We start from the raw sequence: 23623 nt of genomic DNA, 5'->3' as shown, positions 1-23623 counted from the left end.
GATATATGAACGGTTGAAATAGCTGAAAAATTGTGGAAGGAGATAGGTGCCGAAAAACGTACGGAATAGTGAAAGAAGAAGAATAGATAATAGATAATAAAGAGAAACAGGAAAACAATGGTGTGAATGCTTAAAAGCATTCACACAATAATAATAGATAATAAAGAGAAACAGGAAAACAATGGTGTGAATGCTTAAAAGCATTCACACAATAAGGTGATTCGGATTCAACAGGTATTAGTATAAAGACTAATAACATTTTGATTGATAAATCAGAATTTGTAAGAAACATGACATGTTAATGGTATCTTCAGCATCCTACAAACGATTACTAGTTGTCTCCTTTGAACATGACTCATATTTCTTCTGTTGTTGTTGTGTTTGCTGTTTTTAGTGGACGTGGTGAAGCAGATCGTTATACCCTCGGTGTTTGTGAGCGAGGAGACGGCCAATACTCTGAAAGACGACTACATGTTTGATAAGGGGTGAGTCTCATCTCTTTTTTTTATGATCTTTGCTATAAATAAAAACAGTTTTTGCTATTCTCTGGGCATTTTTTCTTCATGATAAAGAGCTGGTTGCTGAAGTTGTTTATGTACAATAATAATAATAATGTCTGTACTGTCTCTAAAATATGCCAGAGAGGGTTTATCTTGTTGCTGCTGCTGAAGGAATATTTAGCTGAATATAAGTGTCCGTCACTTGAATGAATGTTAAATATCCTATTGGCAGAGTTTTGTCTTTGTGAATGGATTTAGCTGTTAGAAAGACAGCATGCCTTTAATATATGAAGTGTTGTCAATCTGAACAAGGCCAAAGGTAGAAATGCTTTAATGGTCGCCATGATGGCAGCCTGTGTGGGGCTCACAGTTTCTTATATAATATCCATGTGTAGAAAAGGTTAATCCTGCTCTGCCTGTTTGACCAGGGCACACGTGGTCCTCATCGCAGACTTCAGCCTGCCCCTGGAGTACTACCTGATCCCCTTTCTCATCATCGTGGGAATCTGCCTCATCCTCGTTGTTGTTTTCATGGTGGGTGTATTTAATCAGTTTCTGTTTCCTCTCAAGCAATGCTTCTTTAAAGGCAGATTGTATGTGACCCGTGGCAACGTGATAACTAGAGTTTTCTTTTTTATTAAAACTAGATCACCAAGTTTGTTCAGGATCGACGCCGAGCTCGGAGGAGCCGCCTGCGCAAAGATCAGCTGAAGAAACTCCCCATCCACAAGTACAAGAAAGGTGGGAAGACGTCTTCAACAACTCAGTTTACAGTGACAGTAATGGGTGAAATATTCCAGCTGAGTTACGGTATTTCACTTCCTGGAGCAAGTTGTGACATCAGTATTCAAATATGTTGTTGTTGTTCTGCTGACAGCTCGCCTACATTCTGTTTGATTAGGATTGTCCAGAATTTAAACAGTACTTATTTCTGGCTCCTAAGGATCAGTAATAACGCTGCTTCCTCCGCCCTCCTGTTGCTTCTTTTCACATGATCCAACCCGGGACAAAACTGTAACCGATGCTCGATGACTCGTTAGTCCTCATTGGAGCTCTGCTTCTTGGAGCTAATCGGATTAACACAGACTTGATTTTTTTTCTCTCCACAAAGCGCACCTCGTCAGATTAGAGCTTGTTTTAGTTGAAACTGGACTCATGACTGATGATTTGGACTGTGGCGTCAGTCATGCCAGACTCCTGGCTGCATTCGATGAGAGCAGTTTGTTTGGAAGGGCCGCTGTATGTTAGTGAAAACTTTGAATGTTTCTGAAGTTTGTTTTGGTTTTTTTTAGATAATTGTTCCAACTCTGGTTTACGAATCTGCCTAACTGGCTCTTACTCTGTTCATTTGTGCATTTAGAGGTTTGATATGCCAGTTGTGCTTCTTGCTGCAGACTGGAGCCCCTGACTGCAGTCAGCTGATCAGGGGAACACCATGGAGCCTCGGGAAGAATGACTGGTGCATAATAAGCATCCTCCCCGCCCGGCGATAACTGACGCACGTGCAGCACTCTGTCTAAAAGGGACGTCTGCCTCCTCCGACTGTGCGGTTTGTGCCGCCTCATGGCTGCAGGCAGTCTGACTCAGTCTTACAGGGAGTTCAGATGTCCAGGGAAAAGCCTCTGGGGTGATGTTTGCAGGGTCCTGTCAGCTGAATCAGTGCGTTTGGCGACACAGGAAAAGGATGCCAAACCTCCACCTAATCACTTTTTAAGCCCCGTGCTCTGGAGCAATGCAAGCTTGGTCTCTGTTGTTTTAAAGGGGTGCAATGTTACACTTTGCTTCCTCCGGCTTAGAACAGGAGGGGGAGAGATGGTTAAGTGTCACTCTGACGTTCTGCTCCTCCTCCCTGCAGTTTTCACGTCTGAACTGCGGGGACACATCAGAGACTGAGTGCAGCAGAAAGTTTGAGGAATGCCTAATTGTGCCCTTGGTCCTGGTTGCAGCAGATAACGCTGAGTTTGGACTCCGGGGGTTTGAAACAAAGACAGTCATGGTGACCGTTGATTTTAGAGCTGCGATCTGTTACTTTCCACTAAGTCTGCAGTAAAGATAGGAGCAAGGACTTCTTTGTTTACCTATTTTTGCTTGTTTTGTGGAATTTCTTTTAGCAAATGTATATAACCCATCATACAAATATTGAAAGCAATGCCTAACATTGGCCTCAATTCATCTGCTTTTATTTCTTGGTGCAATAATCGCAGCTGATGAAAACTGAAATCTCCACCTATGTGGCTTTTATATGCGCATTAATGAGTCTGAAAATGATGTTCCCTCTCAGTAATAAGACATTCGTTTGCCAGTGATCCAGCTCTTCCTCTGGCAGGATGCCTTTCTGCTGATCAGCACCTTCTCTTTATATAACCATCACACATTTCTTGCAGTTCTTCAATATTTATTTTTTTTCACGCTTGATTTTTTTGCTTCACTTTAGCTTTAATAAAAAAAAGAAAAGTCCAATAAATAACCGGTCCAGTGTGATGGATGGTACTTGATAACGCCATACTTGCATGGATGGAAGCGGGAGTCCACAGGCTGACAAACAGAGAGGGCCTGTCTGTATGGATAATGCACAATGCCTTAATGAAAGCCACGCTGCACATGTAATTAGTGCACAATACCAGTCTGACCCCGCGACAGAAGATCTGTGTCAGTGTGTGCAGGATTATGTAATAGCAGCTGCCATGGCTGTCAGAGCACGCCGCTGCTCTGCCGTTAACTTGACTTATGTTCGGGGTTTATTACACAGTCTTACGTCATTTCCTCTTCGGCTGAGTGCTTTATGCGTTGCACTCAGTTTTGGCCGTTTTCGCCCAGCTGCTGGTATCCAACACACTGGATTCAAACTCCCTGAACGCGACGAAGTGTCACGGGATTGTTTGCGACTACTCCTCGAGGCCTGAACTCTTCGTCTGACCCCCGATCTCCCTGCTCCATCCCTCCCCTGCAGCTTTTCTGCGTCTGAACCAAAGGCAGAGAGCGAAGCACTTGGAGAACAGAGCAGCTGCAGTGTGTCAGGCCTCTGTGTGTGTGAGGCATGTTGATGTCAGCACAGAGGAGCTCTCTCTGCCCCCCCTGCCCTCCCAGCCTCAGTGCCAGTCAGCCATGTCTGGTTGACTCCAGCAGGGACAGACTGGAGATGACTTTTTTTGTTATGTTTTGTCTTTTGCCTCAGTTTCTTCTGTCACGCTCGCTCCAGTTCTATGAAAGTCATTCATCTCTCATCTGAAGTTCAGTGGGCCAGCGTGGTTCCTCTGAGAGCCAAGATCCTGGAGGAAAAAATGAAACTCAGGACGAGGAGCCTCACTGACTCCCGGAGCTCCAGGCCTGAAATGAGAGCGCAAGGGATTCCCGCCGTCTGATAAAGCTGCTGAACATGAACCCAGAGAAGAAGAATCTCTTCTTTTTCACCGTAGCTCATGCTGAATCTCAGCTCACGAGTAAATTAGTTTTGATAGGAGACTGAGGTGTACGTAACGTCCACAGCAGTCTCTTTGATCATGTGATGTGTTTTTATTTTCAGAGCTTCAAGAAAAGTAGAAAAAAAATCTTCAAATTAAAGACTTGGTTAAGACATGTCATTTAAAAATAATCTTATAGGCAATCTCATATGATATCATGAGATGTCACACTCAGAGTGATTTGCGGATGACTCTCAGCAGCATAATATCTAAAATTTACTGAGTTACAGCCATTTTTGTACTTGCTAAGGTTGCTTAGTTGTGGCGGCCACCTTGAATTGGATTGACTCCAAAGGTTAATTGGTTGTAGATGTGCATCCAGTGATTACTTTCTGCAAGTTTCGCTTAAATTAGGCCTGCAGAGTTCAGAAAGCCATTCAGCTCATTCTGCTTCTCTTAGAATAGCTCCGTTCATGCCACAGTTCAGCGTTTCCTGAGTCCGTACTGGATCCGTGCCTGCATGAACGCCCTCTCTGAGCGTCCAGCTTCATTGGAGAGGAAGACTGCTCTAAAAAAAAAAAGTCTGGTCAACATATACGGGGACGAAATCCGCATCGATCTTTGGGACGTGAGAAAGCGAAGCTGAAAATGTGAATAGGAAGAATGAGCTCGGCATGATTTTGTTTATCTGCTGACGCTCAGAAGGAAAAGGCAGGGAGAGGTTGGGGTGGGGGTGGGGTGGGGAGGTGTTCGATGTGACTCCCCTTCCTTATACGGTCACATGCAGCCCTGGCACAGAGTCAGAAAGTCCAGTCAGGGAAAACATACTCTTTTAAAGCTTACATAAACACACCGGCCCACAAGCCCACCCTCCTCCTCCTCCCTGAAGCCCCCGCTGGGGAAGAGGAAAGGACAGGAGAAGAATGCTGTGGAATCTGAAAGGGAGTGCGTAGAGAAATTCCTGAGCTTTCAGTGCACAGAGAAGACTTTGCACCTCTTATTACATCAGGAAATGTGATGCTGGCAGCTCGGGAGCTGCTCTGCCTGCAGACTGCGGACGGCTTGGCTCGGGTCGGGTCGGGATGGGTGGGGCGGGCGGGCTCAGGGACATATTTGGACAAAGAATCGAAGGAAATCAGGCTGGCGAGGCAGTGGCACTCCTAATTGCCTCACACATCGTGGAGCTCCCCGACCTCAGTGGCCTTCAGGATGGCACAAAAAAAAACAAGAACATACAGCACGACACTGCTGAAATGATTTATTAAACTGTCAGATTTCCTGTAATAAACCCTCCGTTGGCCAAAATCCCTAAATATTGACTGTATCTGGTGTTTCTGACTCAGGGGATAACTATGATGTCTGTGCCATTTGCCTGGACGATTATGAAGAAGGTGATAAACTCAGAGTCCTGCCATGTTCCCATGGTGAGTGATCTTTAAATCCTGTTTCCGAAAAGAAAAAATACTCATAATTGATGATGAATAATCAGATGTGTTCACTATAGGATTATTATTGCACAGTATGCTCTTTTAAAGTTATTAATGTGTTGACATTTCTTCTTTTAAACGTTTAGTATGACATCAAATAAAGAAAATGCTAAATCAAGCCTCATTTCTGGAGTTATTTTAAAGTTCTGGGATGTCCTTGTTCCTAGCCTACCACAGCAAGTGCGTGGATCCCTGGCTGACCAAAACTAAGAAGACGTGCCCGGTGTGCAAGCAGAAGGTGGTCCCCTCGCAGGGTGACTCAGACTCGGACTCGGAGGAGGGGGACAGCGGGCCCGAGGAGAACGAGGTGGTGTCTGAGAGCACGCCGCTGCTTCGCTCCCTGGCCTCCACCAGCGCCCACTCCTTCGGCACCATATCGGGAGCGTCGCGCTCTGAGCGGGACCCGGACTCCTCCGAGTACGACGAGCTGGACAGCAGCGTCAGCGAGGAGGAGATCACCGTGGAGACGGTGGAGGTGCAGATGCAGCAGCCGTGCTCCGAGGACCACGAGCAGGACCTGCCCCGAGCCTGACGGGCCTGACGAGCCTGATGGGCTGGCCACATCTGTCACTGAATGGACTAATGAAGGAGCTCTACTGATTAAAAAATACACAAGTGGAAAAGTGAAGAGGTTCTACACACACATAAAGCTTCACACAAAGTTCAGTAAAAGCACCATCTGTGTATATAAATTATAAATGACAATAAGCGACATCTTAACCTTTATCTCTTGTCCTACAAGAATCTATGTTGTAGATACCTGTTCGTGCACCGTGGACTCGGCCTGAAGCACTGTGCAGCACCGCTTTGGTGAACCTGAACGGAGTCGGCGAGCACAGCAGCAGTAAAAGCCACAGCAATGTTGCGTTGCCAATTTATTTCTAGCCTGATGTTTGAAGGAGCTTCAGACTTTTGTGCCAGAGCTCATCTGTTACAAAAACTGACGTCTGAGCGAAACCAAAGAGTCTGGTTTCTGGGATTTCAGAGGGGGGGAAAAACGAGAACGTGCTCATCCTGACGCATCCCATGAAGCTACGGGTTCCACTTGTTCCACGCCGCATGTGGTCAACTTCCTTTGACTTTTATTTAACACGTGCAGTTAGGTAGGACTGACACTGTAACGCACACTTAAATCATCTCATTTTATTACGTTTTTTTTTTTAGAAGCTGTAGATTTCTTTTTTCATAAAACAGCTTGATTTTTTGTTGACAACTCCTGTTGCCTTTTTAGTTTATGTAGATCGTTTTTCTCCTGCTTGTGTACATCTGCTTTTAGAATCAAAAGGAAAAAAAACCCATGTAAACATTTCAATGATTTGCTTGAATTTGACAAAGATCCTGTTACCACCTCCATCGAACATTTCCAGTTTTCTTGCCTGCATTTATTATTCACTGACACAGATTCGGTCTCATGAACCAACAGAAATCTGAACATGCCTTTTTTTTTTATCTTTGTATGATTGTAATTCTGAGCAACTGTCTCAACTGCAAACTCCTGTTTATGTTGGTGATTTCTGTTTGTTGTTGTCCACTGCTCGTTTTTTTTGCTGTTGTACAGTCTAATTAAAATAAAGGGGTTTTCTATCCCTTCCAGAAAAATGTGGAAAGAGAAAAAAAGAGCTTTTGTTCCAGAGAGTTCTTTTTGTGAAGAAATACAGATTTTAATCAATTAAAAGTAGTTTAAAAGCTGATTTTAACCTTCAATCTGCCTTTAGCAAGGCTACGGTCCTTTATTATTACTCAACATAAACTCCACCTGAACACAGGGTTCCTATGTTTTTTCATTTAAAAATTCTGTACTTCCCCAAATTTCTGTCACTTTCTGCCCATTTTTATCTTTTAAACATTTTTTATAAGTCATCAGGTTATTTTTCTATTTATCTTTGTTTGTGTGGAAATGTTATTAGAAAACAAAACAAGTCAGCAAAAAGAGTTGAAACTTAAATTATTTTCCTAAACTGGTTTATAGTCCAAAACCCAAGATATTTTCTGTTTCCGCTCCCTTTCATTACTTGGTCCATCATGAGTAACTTTCATTTATGAAGTGGAGTACATATTTATAGGTTTTAGGTTACTTCCAAAAAAGATATCAATGACTAGGTTGAACTTAAAGCATATTTATTAGATTTATAATCACTAAGACTGTTCTGGTTTGGTAGAGCAAATTCTTTTATTTTAGTAAAAAGCTTTAGAGTGCAATCTGGAAAGATATTTTCCCCATACTTATCAGGAAAATGCTAAACATCAAATCTTAAAGACTCAAGTATCTCACTTTTATAGTTTATCATGCTTGATTTTTAGATTCTGCTTTTAATTTAAAGAATAAAAACATTTGTACACACATATGCAATAGATACATTTTAAAATGTAATTTTAATCCACTTTATTTTTTGAAAAAAATTACAGGTAAACAACTTAAGATAATTTTTGCCAATATTCCAATTAAGTAAAAACAGTAATACCTCATGGACTTTTGTTTATTTGACCCGTTTAGCTGTTCAGTCTGTCAGATTTCTTCAAGGTAAAATTACCTAAAAGTCTTAAACCATCATTCCCATTAAGGCATGAAGCTGCACAGAGAAGAGAAACCAAACTGGAGTGTTTCCATTAATAATTAAATGATTAAAGCTGAAAGGACATTAGTTCAGAACTACGCTGTTTTAATGTTAAAAGTGTCACTAATTCAATTTTCCAGGAAACTTATATCCAAATTGAATGACTAGAACTTTTAAAATTCCATTTTTAATGAAGAATAGAACCTGCTGCCTGAATGAGTTTGAGCGGTCTGCCAGTTTAATATGAAGGTGGTCCACATCTGAAAAAGGTGAAGAACTGACATGAAACATTTGTCTGGTTGGAATAAATTTATTTGATCTGTTTGTAAACAAGGTGATAAATCAATTTATGGCATTTCTTGGTTTATGCATATGACATCAGATGCATTAAAGACTGTATCCCAGATGTAAGAAAAATTAAAAAAAAAAAAAAGAAAAAAAAAAGTGGTGAGGAAAGGAAATTAACAGATCAGCAAAGAGGACTTTAAACAGTGTTTTATACGAGTACACATATCCCACAAGGCCTAAACAGTGGAGCTGAAGCTACAAAAAAAAAAGAAAAAGTAAAAGAAAAGTGCCGATGAAATGACTCCTTAGCCAACAGTGGGTACAATCCATCATACAGATCTCTACATTATGGCACAGGATACACAGGTTCTGCTTTTAAGTTTCAACAAGACAACCATGAGCATCTTTGTTCCAACTACCATCTCCCATCGAGTGTCATTTCTACTTTTACAAGTTTGTTTTTTTATTTTATTCAGTTGGACGTTACAGTTAGCAGTACTGAGCGTGGACAGACCGAGTGATACCCCAGAGCTCAGCTGACTATGAGAAAAGGCAATTTATTCCACAGTTATGTAGTTGTCAACACAGCACGGGTTTGTACAAATGCAAATAAAAGACAAGAATTATATTCAGGTTCTCCCATCCTCAACTGACCTGTAGCTTTATAATTTGCCTGCAGTATTACTGTCTTGTTACTGCTTCATTCAGCTGAAAAAGTTAGTGATCCCTCTCATGATTTAGAGCACTTGTATAAACGCCCGGGCTGCAACTACTCTTGGTCCTATAAAAAAAAAATAAAAAAATAAAATAACTGAACACACTCCAGATGGTTATATGCTGGGATATCTACGGTCCAAAAAAATGGCAGCCTTTCAAGAAAAGGAAGAAAAAAACAATACATTACAGGAGATGGCAAACTAAATAGTGTCAAGTGCCTGAGCCATTGTTACTGAGGAATGTCCATGGATTTTGTGTAGTGAGGGAGGTTGTAATGCCAGGAGACGAGCTATCAGCTTCTTAGTCATACCAACGCTAGCAAAGCTGACAGACAACCCCGCCTTTCATAAAGTTGGTTTCAGGACAGTGCAGTGACTCAGGAGGGAGAGGTGGATAGTGTGTTTGAAGGATCTCAAGGGAGAAGTACAGTGTCAGATTTTAACTAACAGGTCAGGGAAAACTTGAGGTACTAAAAAAAAAATATATATAAATTTGGCAAGAGGGGTCTATGGGTGGGGCTTGTCAGAAAGGACTGGTCCGAGATATGCAGAGTCTCCCCTCCTGGAAATGGAGGAAATAAAGGAAGACATGACGAGCTTTAAGAGCTCGAGTGCTCCAAAGGCATCGGCTGCTCAAGGAGGGAGTGTGTGAGATTGTGCCTGGGAGGATTAGGTGAAAAAAGGTACCATAAAAAACACAAAAGCGAGGGATTTCTACTACAAACTTGACGCTATAGCTTTCGTGGTCTGTTTTTCTGCCAGAATTTATGTTTTGCTGGTCTTGGTTAATAACAGATTTGTCATGACACTTTGTTTAGCAACATGCTCATCTTTGCGATGGATCAACTTAAGAGTGCTTTAAAAAGGAGATATAAGATTACATAAAGCAGGTGTGTTGAAGGAGGGGAGGGGGATATGACAACAGAAGGGGATAAATGAGGAGAAGAAAGGGTAGGAAAGAAAAAAAAAACAAAGAAAAAAAAACACTACACTAGGACTGGAAGTAGTGTGAAATGCAACAAGGTGGCAAGGGTGAGCTGCTAGCTGGGTACAGGTTGCTTTAGTATCCGGACTTCCTCAGGTATTCAGCCATCTCAAAAGCTTTCTTGTTGAGCTGCCCTCCATGGATACCTTCCTTCCCCATGACAAAAACCAATGCTGGAGTACACAAAGGGACAAAAAATAAATGAATGACAACAGTAGGGATGAAAAATAAAACACTTTGTTGCACCTTAGCTAAACATGGGGCTACATTGTTGGGGCAGAGTCTGAACCCTGCATCGTTCACAAATGCTCCTGGGATTTTATTTACCGAGTCTGCCTGGAGAGGGGGGAAATGTGGGTTTGACAGCAACTTTTTTTAAGTCCATTTTTCTGAGTTTTGTGTTTTTTGTTTTCCTTTTATTTTTTTTCTCTCTTCCTCTACTACACCACAATTACTACATCTAAACTAAAACCCTGAATCCCTCAAGTATTTTGCCATCGAGTATGCCTTCTTATTCAATCCGCCTCCATGGACCCCTTCTTTTCCCATTACCAAGACCAAGACTGAAAGAAAAGAGACAGAGAAGGAACATTTAGAAGGAGTGTGGAAATCACAAGTGAAGAGAAAAGCACAGAGCCGAACAGCAGAAGACAGGACAAGACGGCTACAAAAAGAGGACAACGACACAGGAGCAGAGCTGTTAGTTGGAATGCTGTGAGGCTGAAACCTTCTTTTCCTTATCAGAGCTGCTGGTGATGAAGGCAGTGTGAGGCCAGGCCAGCAAGATTACAGATCTAAAGGATACATGCAAACCTGATTAAGTCTACACCTGTTAGCAGCACAAAGCTGTAGGTTTGCGTTGTCTCCAGTTTAAATTTATTTTTACAAACCGAGTTGTGCAAACTACTGGACTCTTGTAAGCTGCCCATTTACGCTCATCTCACAGCCAGCTGCAAGTGGATTGCTCAAGCCAGCAGTGTGTGTGTCTCATAAACAGGCGTTGCAGAGTTGTCAGATGTGTTATTTCTTTTGCGATTACGAAAGCAGCGTTCTACCTGCTTATGCTGGCAGTGAGGCTCACTGCTGAAGGTAAGCCAAATTTTGTGTTTGACAAGATCCAAGCTTGTTCTGAAATGTACCTGAGGCCTTTTGTACTCTCAAAGATTAAATACGCTCTCACAGAGTTGGCTGACTGTTGTGTATGAGGGCACTTTTGCACTGACATGAGACGAGCAAGAAATGTTTTCTAGAGATAGTTAATGATTTATCAAACTTGTATCAGTTTAACTAATTGACACTTGTTATAGTGTCAAGTTCTGACCACAATATAGCTATTGTATTTATGAATTCAGTAAAGTTTATACGCCTTGCCTGCTTTTTCCCCCCTTTCACAAACAGGTTAAACAAGAACAGGTTCTTCGGGAAAGCCTAATATGAAACATGCCAGCAGCAAAAAAAGGTTCTGACAACAAACCAATCTCTAAAGCAGCAGCACATGCAGCAGCATGCTGGAGGTACCTGTCCTCAATACATGTGAGAACCCTTAAAGCGCTTGACAACATGTGCAGGGGAACAGATTTGTAGTTCAGAGACAGTGGGAGGGAGTGTTAAATCAAGAGGGAGAAAGACATGCGTTCAGGAAAGTTTAAGGAAATCCTGGGCCAAAGATTCAGGTCAGTGTGCAGAAGACAGGAACCGGTTTGTCCTTGTAGCCTCACCTGTAAGTAACACTGCACAGGGGCTTGTACAGACAACATTAATACAACTGGCACAACTCAAGAAGTCCATAAAGGCATCTCGACTGACTTACTCCCCCTGTGGCATCTGTATACGATTAATGAACTTCAGAGCAAAATGCAAGATTGGTAAGAAACTGTCTACAACTACCTGAAACCAGTGGACTTACAACAGCAGACTCCACTCCTAAACTACTGACCTAAAATCGAATACCCATTGCCACGACTGCGAGACATTTTCCTTAAAGACGGCTGCCTTGTTTTTAGCCAACACGTTTCCAAATGAAAAGCACCAATAAGAGTGGGAATTTTATTTACTTAAAACTCCAGTCTTGAAATACATGACAGCTGTCAGACAAACTCAAATTTAAAAGTATTTTAAAGTTTAACTGTGAGAGGGGTAAAACAAAAATTAATCAACACAGACATTACACCTTTCAACATAAACAAAGCTGTTATTTGTTCTAAAAAGACTTATTCTAGAAGTGTGTGTGTGTGTGTGTGTATATATATATATATATATATATATATATATATATACACACATACACACACAAAATACTTTACTAGCTCAGTGAATCTTTGGTTAAAAGTTGATCTTTTGTAGCTTAAAACCTAAATGTGCATTTTACACCCACCACTACTGAAATGCACTTGTTTCCCCATCAGATTCAAGCGATAATAAAAGGGGCAACACTCAGTTACCCACAGAATTGTAAACTTATCATATATTGAGGAACGGTGCATTCAACACCTGTACGACATGCAGTCACAACACATCAGCTAGAAACAGATCAAGTAAAGGGACGATATCCAAGCAGGTTACTGTGTAACTAAAGCCACTATAAGATTTTTAAAGCAATGGATGAAAGTGCTCACCTTTGCCCGCTTTGCCTACAGAAATATTGTATGTTGGCTCCCCCGCTTGACTCTTTGTCCGCAAGTCCATTGTCCAGTCACCTTCAGCTGTGAGGCTGTCTCTGATTACTGAGCACTTTTTGCCGCCTAAAGTCAGCCCATTGGTGAAGAATTGCTGCCGGTCCTTTCCTATTATTACGTCAATTTCCTCAGGCTAAAAGAATGCACAAAAACAGAAAGAGTTAAGCACATATGTTGATTTCCACACATTCAGAAGACAGAGTCATTAAATCGGACAATTTGACAGCCAAAAGGTGTGCTTGTCTCCAATATAGGTATTTATTTCAACTGACACTCATTGTGAAATCCACACCAGAGTAAAAAGCTTATCTATTACAAGCTAAAAAAAACTATCACAGTTGTCTGAACGTCTTGGCTCATAAAAAAACACCTTAAACTAAAGTGGCATTAAGATTCATATACACAAAGTTATTTAAACCATGATAATTAAGTTTGACATGAACATGAAAACAAGCAGAACTGTTGATGATTAGAGTTTAAAAACAGGCTACAAGTCTGAAGTCATTAGAATGACCAGTAAAAATTTTAAAAAGGCTATGAATGAGTGTAGAGATTTGTCCTTTGTAAACCATTACAATACAAGGCGTTTAAAAGTCAAAGTTCAAACTGAAAAACAAAAACAAATAAAGGATAATGAAGTAAGTTTTATTTATAAACCTCAGAGCAGAGAATTTAATGCTCAGAAACCTGACAGGTTAGTATACTTCTTGATAATTACTCCCCTACATTGTGAAAAAAAGGCATCGCCCTGAAGTGCAGTCTCGGCACACGTAAAGAATAAGGAAACTGGATTTTCACTGCTCGGATTAGCATGAAAACTAAAATATAGATTTTTTTCTCCTTCCTATACTTGTTGTCAATTTGCCGGCGTGGTCCCTGAAAAAAGCGACCTTCTTTGACAGGATTAAAGCAGTACATGTGTAGCCGGAAACCCTCCACAAAACATTTAATGTTATGTTGTCAAATATTGACTAAACTGTTTGTCTCACATGTGGTTATTCAACACGGAAAAGCAACACATCGATAAGCATTTGCGGACACTCCCAAGAGAATCCCGAACTAAAGGCGGACGTGGACGGGTCCGGAATAATTTATATTGTTACACAAGTCCTCGGAAAAAACTAACAATATATTAAACTGCTTTGAATGAATTACCAAACCCAGTGACTCATTTAATATACGAAATGTTTTCTAAGAACAAAAATAGGACAAAATGGAGGCTCAAAAAACCGCCGCAGTTGACCGGGTAGCGTTGAAAAATAAAATTAAAATAAACGCCACCCGGTTAAATTACAGGCACGCACAAAAGGTTATGTTCCGCTGCAGCGAGGACGAAGTTTAGCGTTTTGTTTAGCTTTCGTGAACAAATAAAAAAACTTGCTTAAAAAAACTGGGAGTGTATCCGCCATTTTGGAGAAAAGGGGCGGTTGTGACGGCGTGATTTCACAGAAGCCGAGCAGGAGAAAAAGACCCAACAGTACGGCAGCGCGTCGCCGACCGCTAGCATTTAGCCTTTAGCTTCAAACGGTTTTCCGATGAGCAAGGACCGCAAAGGTTCACTGTGAGCTAGCCGAGAGGCGCTGACTTGTCATAAATCTGCATAAATACTACAGGTTGACAATTTCGCCATCTGTGACAATCCAACACAGCAGACATGTTACGTTAGAGGTTAATGTTGAGCTTGATTACGGCTTGGATACATTGGCCCGGTGTTGTGCGGAAAAATGCACCCTTGGAAAATTCTAGCAACCTCGCCTGCCATAAAAGGCACCCTGCATACTTGCATAGCCCAAAAAATCCATGTAGTTTCTTTTACTGACAAAGACAAGTTTGTCTCACTTTTGTCTTTCATCCAATTTTGTACTAAATCCAGTGTCTTAAAATGCGCTTCTCGCGATGGGGGAGGGGTGTGCTTCCAGCGGCGGGGGTGCGTTTTTCGATACAACACCGGTATCACACGCTAGTTAGCTTTGCTAAATTGTTAGCAGTTTTAGCTTCAGTTCACGGAGCACTTATGTCACTAGCTTAGGTTATATACATTGACTTGCATTTCGTATTTCCCGAAATGTACCTACAAAGAGAAATTACTTTACAACAAAACAGCCAATAATAAATGCTGACTAAAAGAATCACTCCACGCCTGCGTGAATGTGTGACCACCGGATACCATGTGTACCGCACTCATTCAACAAGGCCCGGCTATGCAGATAAACGTACAGTCATGCAAAATGTAGCTTTCCGCTCTGTCCGGGCTACAGATAGTGACACAAAGAGCATACTAACCGTTATGTTGGCAAAGATACCGCCGGGCAACGATCCCCAGACGTATTTGGCGTCCGAGTACCCAACAATGCCTGCGTCCTGGGCGCAGCCATCAGCCATCAGGCTGTCCACGTAGCATTGCCAGGACATGTTAGTGATATTAGTGCTAGGGTGGCAAAAGGTACGCGAAGTGAAGTTAGACGAGGAAAAGCTGCGAGGAAGCTGTTTGTCGGTGGCTAAAGGGTCTCCAGCTAGCAAAGCCCCTGGCTCCGTCACGTCCCGGCTTTCTTCTGGTCCAGGCAACGAAGACAAGCCGCGACGATCACACAGAGGCTTGGGTGTAGTCCTGACTATATCCATCCGCCTGAGTTGTTATTCGTCCCGCTCCCATAAAGTACTACGCGGCGGAAGAATACCACGGTTGATTATCAAGGAAATAAACCCCGAAGACTATTTTTTCCCCAGTACCTCAGTGTTCTTGTTTGCTTTGTAAACTTCCTCCGTATTAGAAATTATAATTAACGAAACAGAATATCCATTGTTAAATACCTAGAGTAATGAAATATATTTTACTGTCATATTTTTTTCGCAATTACACGTTTTGTCCTCTTGTGCTCAGGGCAGGATCAAGAAGGGTGTGGGCCCCTGAGCTGGAGCTGCTTTGGGGGCCCTGTTGACATTATTTATTTAAAGCTTATGTATGTGCACATTCATTTCAAGGTTTCTAGTCTCACAGAGCAAAGCTGTTCTTAGCTTTAATATAATATCTAGGGCCTAAAGTGCAAAAAAGAATCTGTAGACTTATCTTCTGAAATTATCAGGAAATCTACTCTGTCATTGTTTACTCATTACTCAGCCATTGCACCACAGACCACAAGAAGATCTGAATTGGGTTTTTTTCTGACTGTATGAAAAAAATAATAGGTTGTCAAATTAAATTAACTTCCATAAATAGATTTATCTGCATAGACCTAAAGATGAAGGTGGATATGATAGAAGAATTATATAAAAGCAGCAAACGGCATCAGTCTTCTGCAAAGCAAGATATTTTCAACCACCGTGGCTCAGATTTACTCAGACTAAACTCATTTAGTAAAACTAATAGTATTGACTTGAAACTATAAAAGCTTTGAAACAAATATATCCAACCAAAACCTATTAAGAAGTTTTTAATTGACATAGGCTTTCATAAATGAAAACTTTTTCCAGAGATGTGGGTTTTGCACCTTTATTTTTTTGGGGGAGAAATAAGTAAAATAAAGCATTTAAAAAACACCCATTCAATAAAAACAATATTTTAGGGCCCTGTAAACCTTGGGGCCCTGGGCTACCGCCCTGTTAAGCCCTTTGGGAAGTCCAGCCCTGCTCGTGCTAAACCCTAAATCACTAAATCACAATGCAGTCACCACACCGACACAGACACAATCAGGGCAGCAGTCAGTAGGAAAGCACCCTAATTAAAAAACACTAGTACATCATATATAATTTAGGTTGCACTTTGGACAAGTTAACCCAACATTTTATAATACCTAAAGAACACGATTGTGGGAGATTGTTGTGTAACATAAAAAAGCTGTACTTTTATTTATATTTTAACATTTACATAGAATGTCTTCCAATGAGTAAAACGTTAAAATATACTATAGATTTTACTTTTTTTTTTCTTTGAGTGACTCATCATTTTAGGCTGGGATGTTCCTCTGGGAATACGAGAAGTGTTAAATAAAAAACAGATATAAAAAATCTGCACATGTGGAGCTCCTACACGCATCTTTGTAATGTTAAGTCATAGGTGTATTTGTTTTTGTCTCTTCAGTGTTTTCAGTGTTACATTACAATGGACTGGCAAGGTCAAATATGGTCAACAGGATATACAAAGAGACACACACCTGCTGATGATATCAGTTATGAAATCCGACCTTTGACTTTTACAGGACAGTATCAGACCAGCGGACCTGCATGTGTCTGTTTGTATTTGTTCCATGGAAACCATTATTAAAGAAACCACATGACTCCTATGGCCGAGTCGTTCCCTCTCCTTCGTCTTCCACCTGGTTTGTATATGCATGAAGTGAAAAACTGCAGGTTTTCAGCTGAAGGAAAACTGTTCTCACGAAAAACACATCATACATATTTAACAAGTTGTTCTGGTACCTTTATTCTGAAAACATTCTGCAATGTTTACTCCAGGATCTCCCATTTTGAAATGACCTTGTTCAAATCCTATAAAAGTAAAGCCAACAAAAGTAATTAGTTTGTCACTTTTATAACCAAAATATAATTGTCTGCCAATAAAAGAGAAATTAAACTCAAGTTAAGTGGCTCAAAAGCCTTGTAATGTGAATTTAAGTCCTTAAGCAGAGTTTAGATGCATTCACAAAGTCAGAATAATTTCCTCTCTCTCAAACACACACACACACATCAGAACAAGCCTTGCCATTGAATTACTAGTTTAGTTCAGTTTAGTTGCAGTTCTTGTGTTTTAGGGATTTTTGCGCAGCCTCCTTCACCTTTGACAGGTTTGGTTTTCTTTGGAAACCTCTTCCTGCCTCAGACAGCACAGAGAAAGTTATTCATTGACCTGAGCTGAGGAACAGAACCTGTCAGTCAGTCAGACACACCCGGATCCTGAGCTCCCATTGGCTGGCTGCCGTTTCCATAGTCACCTGTGTTTTGCACCTCTGCTGATTCAAAATAGTTGTACTTGCAGCTCCATTGCTCAGCCTGCAAATGAGTCATGCTGAGACGGAAGTGCTAACTTGTTTGCTTTACTGAAAGTTACATTTTGAGTTAGTTTTTTCTTACTAAAACAGCTGGATGAGACAGCTTTTTTTTACAGCAGCACACCATCTTTTTATATTTCAGATCATCCAGGTTTAAGGGTTGCTGCATTGTTTAAAGTATCATCGTTCTGAAACCATTAGCAGCCTTGTGTTGTTTACTTTCATGTCCTGGGACCAAAGAACTCAACCCTTCAGTGAAAGTGATATTTGCTTATGATCAGATATCACCGAAGTTATGAACGCAGAGAAGCAGTTCCGTTTTTCTTCCCCCTCTGTTCATTACTTTAAGTGGCAAGTTTGTCTATCTAACCCACAAACATTCAAGTTTACAATACTTAATAAGTCAAGTTGAAACCCTCTTTGGGTTTTTGTGGAAAAATTGGCAAGTTTTATCGTGTTTTCACACACATTTTTGAACAATAACAAAGGCCTAGGGTCAAACTCAGACCACATTATGTACTTAATTTTCTTAGGTAAAGCTTTATTTTTATAGGATTTCTCTACCAGAAAGGAAAATTAGGATATTTCCCTGTGAAGTTGTGTATCATAAGAGCAAATCTTCAAAACTATTAAAAAAAAGGCTGCATTTGCTCAGAACGTCATGTGCAGATATACAGTATGTTGAACATTTATTTTAATGAGTATATTGCCTGTCATTTATATCCTCATATTTTATTCAGGCATTCGTCCTCAGCCAGTTGTTTTCACTGCATGTCGAGGATGACTCTCAGCTACTACCATTACCATTTTGGAGTTTAGCTCATTATCTGTAAAATTAACTAAGTTAATTAACAAACAGGGCTGACTCCAATACTTAATGCTTAAGTTTTAGGCTAAGATCTTGTGCAACACATAGCACTTGCAGTATGTGTTGTGAATGACTCTCAGCTACTACCACACCAAAGTTTGGCTCATTATCAGTAAAACTGACAGAGCTACAGTCATTTTTGTGTTTTTAAAGGTCATTCGACTTGAATTTTGTTAGCTCCAAAAGTTAATCAGTTGTGGATGTACCTTCGATGAAAATTTTCTGAGAGCTTCAATAAAATCCCTTCAGTGGTTCATGAAATATTTTGCTAACAGACAGACAGAGTTGGCTCCAAATCGTCAGCAACCTCTTAGTGATCAGAATATGTGTTGGGGATCAGCTTCAGCTACCACCACACCAAATTCTGGGTAAATGTCTGCAAAATGGACCGAGTCGTTGATAAGAAAGGCACTGAAGCTTCGCCCGGAAAGATCACCTTCTCTCCTTCAGGCGGTTCTGCTTTGTGTCGCGTAGCCGGAGCCAAAAACGGCTCGGACCATTTTTCACCACAACTGGTCAAAATCATTTATTCATGACCCCAGTTCGCTCGTTGTCCTGCATCACAGCAGGAAAACGGAAGATTTATTTTTAACTCGCATAAGGCCTCTCACAGGTTATATCAGTGTTTTGTCAATAATATGTTGAATAAGATTAAATGCACTTTGGAATTTGTGATTTAATTAGCATTTTGTATTTGTTTTTATGTTTTAACTTCTTTTTATTTCAACCTAACAGAACGTAAGAAGTGATGGGATGATTTGTCTTTAAAGCTAACATATGGTGTGTTTTATTAAACAAAGCCGACATTTTAATCCTGATTTAAGAATCTGTTTTTGTCATTTGCAGCTGGAGCAGCCTGGGTGCTGAGCATTAAATATTGAGGAGCATCAGGTGGAGAAGCTGGCGCTCCGGTGCGTCTGATCAGAGAAAAGCTGGGAAAATTCATAAATGTCTGTGTGGTTTTTTTCCTTCTTAATGTGACATTAGGGCGCAGTAACCTTTGACCTCTGAGACGGATCAGCTGCCTGCGTTGGACACAGCAGGACACACGGTGAGGTCGTCTTTGTGCACTCCGCCCATGTGAGGAGGAGGACGACGTCACGCACACACACACATGCAAACCGAGCCTGAACAGCACACACCCAGCTTTTCTCATATGAACCAAATGGTAAAATGTGGGCATGCAAATGTGTTCTGGACACACAGTTCCACACACACAGCAGAGGTGAGTTTACATCAACCCCCAGAGGCCAGGTTTGGATTTGAATAGCGATGGTGCGGTCGGAGGGCCTGACATGAGACACATGGCAGGAGACAAACTGAAGCCATGGATTTGTTACAGTTATCACTTTTTACTCGATTCACTAACAATTTGACAAACAAGAAGAACAGGACATAAAAAAAATCCTAAATGTATTATTATTATTTTTACAATTAATTCCAACAGATTTTGTGGTCTTTGTCTCAGCTGCAGCTGGTTGGTTTTTCCCTGCGTGTGTGTGTTAACAAAATATCTCATAAACTACCAAATGGGATTTAATCAAACGTGCAGAAAGGAATCTAAACCAGCTTAATTCAAGATGGCTGCCACAACCAGCTGACCTTAAAAAACACAAAAATCACAAAGATCTCATGAGCATCTGGATGGAATTCAGCAATTCTTTCAGGAGGTAATTCGTAGATGAAGTCAGTCCAGTTCAAAATGGCTGCTACAGCTAATTGGCTTTAGCCAGCACAACAACGTGTTTGTCTTTTCGGTCTGTAAAACTCCATTTTCTCTTGTGCGCTTTATAAAAAATACATTATTATGCAGAAAAAAGCCCAACCAAGACTGATTCAGGTGTCAGTTTAAACCCTCAGGATCACACGCGCCTATAAAAGCTGTATTATTTACTCTCAGCAGAAAAGTGTGCTTCATTTGTAGTGTTCAGAGGCACATTGTTGCGACCCTGCAGGACATGCGGGTGCACATGCAGGCCCACGTTCAGTATGATAATGTACAGATTGAGTATAAAGGCTCAGTGTTCTGATGGGATGAATAGTCAGGATTCACAGAGAAGGATGAAGTGGCTCTTAGTCTCTTAGACATCTTCATGCTCTGATTTCACGTTCTCCGCTTTAAAGGCTGCTCGACTGTGACTTCCATCAAGAGCTGAACTTTGGAAAAGTTTTGTTTATATTAGCGATTTCTGCAGTGTCCTCACCAGTGCAAAAGTAGGACATTTACAGCGATTTGTCTAAGTGTAAAAACATGCAGCCAAATCATGATGAGAAATTGTTGTGGTCCACACAAACCACAGCTTGTCTGATGACAATAAATCTAAAAATAAAAGGATTAAATCCATTTTAATGACGCTTTTAATGATTCCTTTTTGTTCACAATGATGTATTTTTCTCCATCATGTCCTCTGGTGGTTTGTTTAAGTGATTCATAGTTTGCAGTTTATCATTTTGACTTTTACACCGTCATCAACACACCAGGCACTGCAGATGAAACTCTGCCCGTGCAGCTAAACTCCATGAAGGACTGAAATAGTCACACCGATAACATGCTTTGTCGCTTTTAAATGAACAAATTATCAAGAAAGAACAAAATATAATTTAGGTAAAGGTTTCTGTAGGTGGTGCTGTTCCCTCTTGTTTGATTTTAAACTCACCTGATTCCTCGAACGTTCATGAAAAGCAGCCCAAAAAAGCAGCTCAGTTTCTAAAACTGATTTCCTGCACCTGATGCGCAGCAAACACAACAGTGAATTCTTTGCTACACTGATTTCAGGGGGAAAGTTTCCTTAAGACGATCAAGAAATAGTTTAATTCCACATGTGCTAACTTGGTTTTAGGGTTCTCACATAAGAAGCTGAGCATATTTGTTGGATTATTTAATTTTTTTTTTTGTGCCAAGTTGCTGTGAAATGTCGCAGGTGCTTTTTTCTTTTTGCCCACAGTGAAAAGGTGTTGCAGCTGCAGAGGCTGCCTGCACACGACCCGCAGCACTCACACGCTGAGCTCTTTATTTTTAACTGAGGTGACAAAACCTGACATTTTGATCTCAGGCTGTGTACTTCAGAGCAAGTCTCATGTGGATTTCCCACAAGATTTGAATGAAACAGTGAAGCACATCCTGTCCTGGCAGCTGAAGCACCACTCAGGACTTATCTGTGTGAACGATGATTCAGCATTCACACTGCTGGTATCCTGTGTTTGAGCTTTTCCTATCATTTCTAAAATCTGATTACTTATGATTCTACAAATCAAATACCTTATGTGCTTTATGTCAAAAGCTCATTCAGGAGATGGGTTCTGTAACATTTAGTTGTTATAACTTTCATACTTCTCAACATATTTAACTTTACTTACAAATATTTTTCCCATAGAAATACACTGAGATCTCTTTAATTCCTTCAAAATCATAGTTCTCTCTCTCTCTCTTTGAAATAAGCTTAAGCAAGCTTACTCTGTTTTTATCTTCTTTTGCTACTTTTAGCTTGCATTTTTCTCATTTTAGCTAACCTTTTGCTACCTATAGCTTCTAGTTACAGTTTAGCTACTCTTAAGTTTCAGCTAGATCTTTGCTACTTTTAGTTTCCATCTCAAGTTTTGGTGCCACTGATAAAGATGTGTGTTTACAAGTCATATAAATTGTATCTTCAGTCAAACCTACTACCCCATTTGCAAACTCCAACCCACATAAACACACACTCTCTCACACACGGCCTCTGCAGAATTCTGTTCAAAAGAGCACCTGGCATTTGCAAGGGAAATAAGTCCTAGCATTGTAATGTATACAATATATAAGAGGTTTAGGAGTTATTATTATTATTTTCATACAGGCACAAATTTTCATGCATCCTCACTTAAAGTTCTAGTGTCACAACTTTGCAAAAGCATGTTTGAACCTCTCCGCTACATAACAGAAACAAGTTTCACACAAAACACATTTTTAGACATCCCAGTAATTAAGTAAGGCTTGAAGAATGAAGACACACCTTTTCAATGGGAAACATTTGGAACTTGAGCTGCAGTCACTAGCTCTGGAAACCCTTTTTTATGGTACAGTAAATAGAGTCAATTAAATTACACAATATCCCCAGAAACAAACTTTCCTGCAAAATAATTAAAAGGAAAATACAAAAATGCTTCTGCAGCCGCAAGTGAATTACAAACACAGATTAATGTCCACAACAGGCCAAGTTTGTAGGAGCTACTTTTGAAGTTATTTATTGATTGTCCTTGAATACTAAACATAATAATTAAAAAAGATGTGCATAAAGCTGCATATTTACACGAAATCTTACAAAAGTTGACATAATTTGCATAAAGGACAGGTACAATGAATGAATTGAGGGTCTCAGATAAAAACAATGTTTACAAGATGTCAAATTTAACCAAAGCTGGTGACATTTTCTTTTGTTTTTCTTATTATTTATGTTTTATTTCTTTTATCAAACCATCATATCACATACAAATAGTACGGGATAATGTTAAAAAAGAGATTCACATGTACAGTTTGGCAGTGCAACATTTCTTTTGCTGCTCTTTGCTGACCCCTTGTGGTCACGCTGTGTCACTGCATTACAGTGACGGCTGCAGGTATATGAGAGGGTGACCTGCAGCCTGTGAAAGGGTGACCAGTGGGTGCCCTGTGAGAGGGTGAGGTCTTGGTGACAAAAACGTCTTCAAGGAAACAGAGAAAAAAAAGCTAAAAGCTAAACAAACAGGCAGGTGGGAAAGGTTTTCTGGAAACTGTCAATTTCTCAACAAAACTGATTTATTTTACACACAGATCAGAAAATAAATGCTGGGTTTTCCCCTTCATTTACATTTAAACTACCTATTTGTCTAAAAAGACCTGAACTGAACTGAACTTGAATATATGGATTTACTTTTTCCTTTTGAACTTTCTGAACAAACCACTTCCTAGAACCGACCTGTAATTCTCCGTTTAGAAAAATATTCGACTGTCACGTCAAAACTCAGCTGAAGCATCTTTAAACTTTTCCATACGCTTTCTGAAAGTTCAGATACTTCGAAACCATTACTGCTGTGCGTCACTCGGTGTTTATGGGACAACAAACAAGTGAAATGGACACAATGTTCAACAACATCTAATTTAACAGAGATATCTGCCCTTTGTTAAGAAAAATGGATGATTTTATTTCTAAA

At 40.4% G+C, this 23623-nt stretch overlaps 2 protein-coding genes across 3 annotated transcripts in view; one reads left to right on the top strand and one right to left on the bottom strand.

Annotated features, from left to right (window-relative positions):
* rnf13 (ring finger protein 13) overlaps positions 1-7007 on the top strand; it is a 30795-nt gene extending 23788 nt beyond the window's left edge. The window contains exons 6-10 of the mRNA XM_017413410.3: positions 395-485; positions 929-1034; positions 1148-1241; positions 5245-5325; positions 5556-7007. Of these exons, the coding sequence (XP_017268899.1) occupies positions 395-485; positions 929-1034; positions 1148-1241; positions 5245-5325; positions 5556-5920 (737 nt within the window). The 3' untranslated portion in view covers positions 5921-7007. The remainder of the gene's footprint in view (positions 1-394; positions 486-928; positions 1035-1147; positions 1242-5244; positions 5326-5555) is intronic.
* Positions 7008-8237: 1230 nt separating this feature from the next.
* Positions 8238-15217, bottom strand: LOC108234356 (profilin-2-like). 2 transcript variants are annotated; one of them, XM_017413498.3, is made up of 3 exons: positions 14891-15211; positions 12548-12740; positions 8238-10105 (listed from the first exon to the last, which is right to left on the bottom strand). In XM_017413498.3, the coding sequence occupies exons 1-3, from the start codon at positions 15017-15019 to the stop codon at positions 10008-10010; spliced, it is 420 nt and encodes a 139-aa protein (XP_017268987.1). In that variant the 5' UTR covers positions 15020-15211; the 3' UTR covers positions 8238-10007. The 2 variants fall into 2 exon arrangements, with proteins under 2 accessions (XP_017268987.1, XP_017268988.1); XM_017413499.3 differs by lacking the exon at positions 8238-10105 and adding an exon at positions 10112-10495 and having other exon boundaries at positions 14891-15217.
* Positions 15218-23623: the final 8406 nt, after the last annotated feature.

The sequence above is a fragment of the Kryptolebias marmoratus genome, linkage group LG24 (genome assembly GCF_001649575.2).
Source record: "Kryptolebias marmoratus isolate JLee-2015 linkage group LG24, ASM164957v2, whole genome shotgun sequence".
NCBI classification, from domain to species: Eukaryota; Metazoa; Chordata; class Actinopteri; order Cyprinodontiformes; family Rivulidae; genus Kryptolebias; species Kryptolebias marmoratus.
This window is presented reverse-complemented; position numbering and strand designations above follow the sequence as displayed.